The 6000-nt window shown below is 48.9% G+C and overlaps 1 protein-coding gene across 1 annotated transcript; it reads right to left on the minus strand.

Moving 5' to 3' along the window:
- Nucleotides 1-986: 986 nt before the first annotated feature.
- Nucleotides 987-5129, minus strand: SPATA31G1 (SPATA31 subfamily G member 1). The gene is given in 4 exon segments (XM_072728038.1): nucleotides 987-1099; nucleotides 1102-3379; nucleotides 3806-4507; nucleotides 4899-5129. Coding segments are annotated over 4 exon segments (3261 nt in total). The 3' UTR covers nucleotides 987-1049.
- Between the last annotated feature and the right edge of the window lie 871 nt (nucleotides 5130-6000).

Genomic DNA, 6000 nt, shown 5'->3' on the forward strand with positions numbered 1-6000 from the left:
TGAAGAGGGAGGCAGAAGAGATCAGTGACGTGGAAAAAAGTTGCCTTCCTTTTGCTAGCTTTGAAGATGGAGGATAAAGGCCAGTAGCCAAGGAATGCGGGCAGCCTATAGAAGCTGGGAAAGACAAGGAATGAATTCTCAGTGCCTACAGAAACGAATGCAGCCCTGCCAACCTTGATTTTAGCTCCATGGGACATGTCAGACTTCTGACAAATTTGTGTTGTTTTGTGGTAATTTGTTAGGGCAGCAGCATAAAAGTGGGTAAAGGATATGAATAGGCAATTATAGAAGAAATCCAGATGGTCATTAAACATATGAAAAGGCACTTGTTTTTGTGGTCTTGGGGATGGATGAACTGACCCAGGGAGAGAAAAAGAAGAGGGCTGAGAAGAAATGGTCAGACGTGTAGGGAACTTGTGGATAAGTGGGCGAAGGGACCAAGAACAACTGCCTAGCCTCAAACCAATTGTGTTCATGTGAATGGATGTATTTTTCTTCTGTTCACTTGCTGTGAAGTTTTTCTCAAGGGCAACATTGGACTCTGTTCTGGCCTTACAGCTTCACCCTGTACAGTAGGGGTGTGTGAACTCCAGCCTAATCATTTGTGAGGGGCTTTTTTTTTAAGATTTTATTTATTTATTTATTTATTTATTTATTTATTTATTTATTTATTTATGAGAAACACACACACACACACACACACACACAGAGGCAGAGACACAGGCAGAGGGACAAGCAGGCTCCATGCAGGGAGCCTGATGTGGGACTGGATCCCAGGACCCCAGGATAATGCCCTGGGCTCAAGGCAGGTGCTAAACTACTGAGCCACCCGGGCTGCCCTGTGAAGGGCTTTAAAAGGTTAGCCTGCAGAATCTTGTAAACTCTATTTCTCTGTTCCTGAGGGAATACAGCCATAGCAGAAGTTAATAGGGAACTGACATTACTAGTACCTCAGACTAAAGATGACATGAGAGATGCTTGTCTAGTTTAGCTAGTTTATTATTTCCACCCCACAACTGGTTTGGCTTCAGGTCTTGGGTTATGGGGTGTCAGTAGTACCAGTCTTTCCTCTTCTTACTGGATTTAGTTGGCAGGGGCCATGGGTACCCAGAAACTTGGCTAACATTCTTTGGAGACTCCTGGTAAGGGGAACCCGAGGTGTGGGGGAAGAGAGATGCTTTTCCATGTGGGCCCAATGGCAGTGCTTACAGTGTTGAGGGGTCAGGATGTCACCAGCTCTCAGCCCTGCCCCTTGCTGAATTTGGGGACCTGCAGCCTTAGAGTGAAGCTGCTGAGGGAAAGCAATGTGTCGAGAGCTCTGGTCCTTATGCTGAGATCTTTGGGAAAGTCTGTTTAAAGCACCTTCCACTGGTCTTCTGGCCTGGGCTGGGTGGCTCTTCCCTGTAACTGTGGATGACCCCAGTCTTGCATCCCCTCTTCTGTGGTCTCCTGCTTTGGGTTTCCTGGGGCTCTCTCTCTTTTTGGCTGAAGATAGGGTTGAAGCCTTGTTCTGTCCATTGCCTGAGGCCGGAACCTCAGGGTTTAAGGGCTTGCTTAGGTCTGGGCCATTATCACCAGTCTGTATGCGAGCACATGGCCCCTGGGATGAGACCTGGGCCACCATCTTCACCTTCACTCTTTCCTCTTTCTGAGACCCTTGTTCGGCCCTGCCAGACCCTTGTGGCAGAGGCTGGGAAGAAGAGTGGGAGTGATAACAGTGGGAGATCTGGACAGGCTGAGCTACTGTGCTGTGAACTTTTGGGGGATGACAGCTTGAAGAGTGGGGGCACAAATTAGGGGGATTATTCTGCTGTGGGGGGCACGTAGAGAGTCTCCAGGAGCCTGGAGTTGTGGAGCTCAGGGCAGGGGAGCTGCCAAATGATTGACTTGGGTCAGGGGATCTGGAAGCGGGGCTCTGCTGTAGTTTTTTTAGCCTGAGTCCCAACTCTCTACTCCAGTGCCAGGCCTGGATCCCAGAGGTGGAGGGCATCTCTGGGACGGCCTCTCTCTGGGAGGATGGAGTCTCTGCCTTTGCCCCTGGGAACAACTCTCTCTTGAGTATGTCAGACTGGTTGGGCTCAATCTTCAGAGCTTTAGCTAAGGTGGGAGGCCAGGGTATTGGATGCAGGAGATCCATTGCTGGAGGGCTGGAGTCCTGGGGGATCCCTCTTGGTTGCACATTCCTCCACACAAACTCAAGGTCAATATGTGGATCTAGTAGAGGAGCAGAGAGAGATCTGGGGGTTGAGGCTGGGAGCTCAGTGGCCCAGCAGTTGTCTCTCTGCTCCACTGCTTTTCCCTTAGGCTTACAGGTACATTGGTCTCTAGGAGGCTCACTTATGTGAGACTTTGACTTAGAGTTTGGAGGTGGGCTGGGGTCCCACAGTGGGGACCCAGGAACACAACATGTTTCTTTCTGCTTGTTCCCCTCAATAGGTTCACACTCAGACAGGGCTCCCAAAGATCTGGTTCCATGTGGGTCTTGGGGTGAGCTGCAAACTGGAAGCTCAGAGGTCCAGGAGTTCTTTCTTCTTTTTATATCCCCATATCTAGCCTCAGAATCAAACAGGACCCCTGCGGGGCTAGCTATGAGGGGCTCCAATATAAGAACTGGGGGTGGGCTGAGGGCCAGAGATGTGGGCTCAGAAATCCAGGAATGCCTAGAATGTTCAATGTCCTTCCATGCAGCTTCTGATCTAGTGAGGCCTCCCATAGGATTGATTCTGCGGAATTCTAGAATGGAAGCTAGAGATGGGCTATAGGCAGGGGCTGGGGACTCAGAGGTCCAGAGGTTCTCTCTCTGCCCTCCCAAAGTTTTGGACTCAGACAAGACTTCCTGGGAACTCATTTCTAGGGATACCAGCAGAGAGGATGAGGGAAGGCTGGGAGAAGAAACTGGGTCTGCAGAGACCCATAGATTATCTCTACTCTGCTTACCTTCCCATGGAGTCTCGGATCTTGGTGGGACACATTCAGGCCTGGTTCCATAGAGCCCCGGGCTGAGGTCTAGGGCTGAGGGCTTAAAGGCCCAAGGGTTTCCTGAATTTTCTCTGTGTCCATATTGGAGCTTATACCTAGGTGAATCTCCCAGAGAACTGCCTCCCTGGGGTTCTGGCAGGGGATCTAGGGGAGGGTGAGGGGATGGCATTGGAGACCTAGAGGTCTGTGGGCTCTCTCTGTGACTCATGGTTTCCCAGAAGTCCTTAGGTGCAGAAAGTCTTCCTTCAGGGATGACTTTCTGGAGTTCTGACAGAGCATCTGGGAGTTGGCAGAGAGCCGTCATTGGAGGCACAAAGGCTTGAGAACTCTCTTTACAAACTGTGGTTCTCCACTGAGTCTTATATCCAGGTGGAGCTCCCAGGGGGCTAGGTCCTTGAGACTTTGTCATGGGGTCTACAGATTGGCAAGGGACCAGGATTGAAGGCTCAGAGATCTGAGGATGCTCTCTTTGTCCTGTGGTTTCCCAGAGGACCTGGGATCCAGGCAGCCCTTCTATTGGGCTGACTTCCTGGAGTTCTGAAAGGGAGGCCAGGGTTGAGCTGGGAGCTGGCTTTGCAGGCGCAGAGGCCTTGGGGTCCTTGTTTTGCTCCATAGCCTTCCATGGGGCCTCAAACCTTGTCAGGAATCCCAGAAGGCTAGAATGATATAGCAGAGAGGCAGAGAGTGAATCTAGAATATGTTGTTGGAGTCTGGGATCCTGTGGTACATCCCACCAGACCTCAGAGTAGGGGGAGAGCTTGGAGCATCTGGTTCTTTGGAGTTCAGGTTGTAGGTACAGGGTTTGATCCTCAGAGACCCAAGGGACTTCTTTCTGCTGCATAAACCATTGTGTATGTGCCTTAGCACCAGATAGGACTCCCTTGTGGTCCATGGGAAAGGACTTGGGATGAAAGGGTAGCGATGGGACAGAAGGGGAAGGTGGAGGAGAAAATTGCTGAGGATCAAGGGCCATCCCTTCCCTATCTTCTGTAGTATGGATTTCACGGGTAGGAGGCTGAGTTGGGGAGCAGTACTGGGGAGGCATAAGGTTGGATCTAGGCAGGAAGGCAAGCTTGTTGAAGAAGGCAGAAGGACCAACAGACAACTTTAGGGGAGAGGGGCCACCTGAGCTCAGCAAGATGGCCTCCAAGGACTCACTATGCAGAGAGGGGAGACCCCAGAAGAACTGGATTTTTCTCTGATGTAGACAGTTTCCTGATGCTGTTTTGTGCCTCATAGGCAGGTTGGCCAGGATCTGAAAGGTGGGGAACGATCTGGAAGGGCTTGGGGTGCATGTATGTACTTGCTTTGGTGTCTGTATAGCTTTTTGGAGGTCCTCAGGACCACAAGGTGGTTGAGATGGGGCTGTGGTGGCTTCTTCTCCAAGGGAAGCTTCTTTGGGAAGAGAACATGGCTTCAGTGGATCCAGAGACACATCCTCTTCTTCCTCCTCTTCTTCCTCTTCATCCTCTGACTTCTGCTTCCATAAGTGATCAAGGAAAGCCACATGGTACAGAAGTGGTAGGCTCTGAGGAGTAGAAAAAGATACTTCAGGCATGAAACCTTTCAAAGACACAAAGTGTGTCATGAAGCCCTCAGTCTTTTTTCCAAATTCAGAGGGAAGTTACTCACCTGCTCCATATCTGTAGCCAATAGTCACTTATGCATCTGATGTCAATGGCCATTACCCAGCCCATATTTGGAGATCCACATTCCCTTACATAACTACATCTAGGGTCAGTAATTACCCACCTGTCTTCAAATATGGTATCAATAGTCATCATCCAGCCTCACAGGTAACACTTAGAGTCATTCACCTGGGTAATTGGCTTCTAGTCATTCCATATCAGTGATTTTTCACCTGAACTCATATGTGGTATCAATAGTCATTCATCCAGCTGTATATCCATGTCACCCACCTTGCTTTGCATCATGTCCCCAGAGTACCAGAGTTGAAGCTGTCGCCAGCTCCCAAGTTGCCACCACCTCCGAATCTGCCAAATCATGAACAAGAATAGTGTCACCAGATTCCCTGGACTCTGGAGGCAGCTGCTGCCACAGTGTCTGCAGGCCAGGGCATGGGTCAACTGGCTCCAAAGAAGCCCCATGTCCCCTTCAATCCCAAGCAGGCCTTCTATCAGCCATTCCATTTTCCTCAGCCTAGTGGCAGTTTATCCCGAGGTCATCACTGCATCACAGAACAAAGAACTCCCATCCCCCACATGCCTAACAGCCTTTTCCCTGAATTTAGAGTAAAAAAATTGCCTGTACCAGGCAACTAATACTTCATAACACTGAAACCTGAGTGATCTCTTTTGTCTTTGTCTGGCCAAAGCCAGAATTATGCTTCAGGCCTTGTCATTAAGGACATGGATTCTAGCATCAAACTGCTTTATTCAAATCCTACCTCTGCCACTTCCTATCTGTGAAATCTCAAACTAATCTTCTAGTGCCTTAATTTTCTCACCTGTAAAATGGGAATGATATTATTACTTACCACATAGAGTTGTTTTGAGGATTAAATGAACAAATTCATATGATTAGGATAGTATATAGTATATGCTATATTAAAAAATTATTTCTTGGGATGCCTAGGTGGCTCAGTGGTTGAGCATCTGCCTTTGGGTCAGGTCGTGGTCCCAGGGTCCTGGGACGGAGTCCCTCATTGGGCTCCCCACAGAGAGCCTGCTTCTTCCTCTGCCTTATGTCTCTTCCTCTCTGTCTCTCACGAATAAATAAATAAAATCTTTTAAAAAATTATTTCTTTTGGGGCAGTTGGGTGGTTCAGTTGGTTAACTGGCCGACTCTTGGTTTCAGCTCAAGTCATGGTATTGGGGTCCTGGAATCAAGTCTTGCATTGAGCTCCACACTCAGCAGGGAGTCTACTTGTCTCCCTCTCACTCTGCCCTTCCTCCCATGCTCTTTTGTTTGCTCTAAAATAAATAAATCTTTTTAAAAATTGTTTAAGGTTCCTAATTACAAGACTTGTTCCACCTTTAATATATGGAGTCTGTTCTCACC

The sequence above is a fragment of the Vulpes vulpes genome, chromosome 12, assembly GCF_048418805.1.
Source record: "Vulpes vulpes isolate BD-2025 chromosome 12, VulVul3, whole genome shotgun sequence".
Classification (NCBI taxonomy): Eukaryota; Metazoa; Chordata; class Mammalia; order Carnivora; family Canidae; genus Vulpes; species Vulpes vulpes.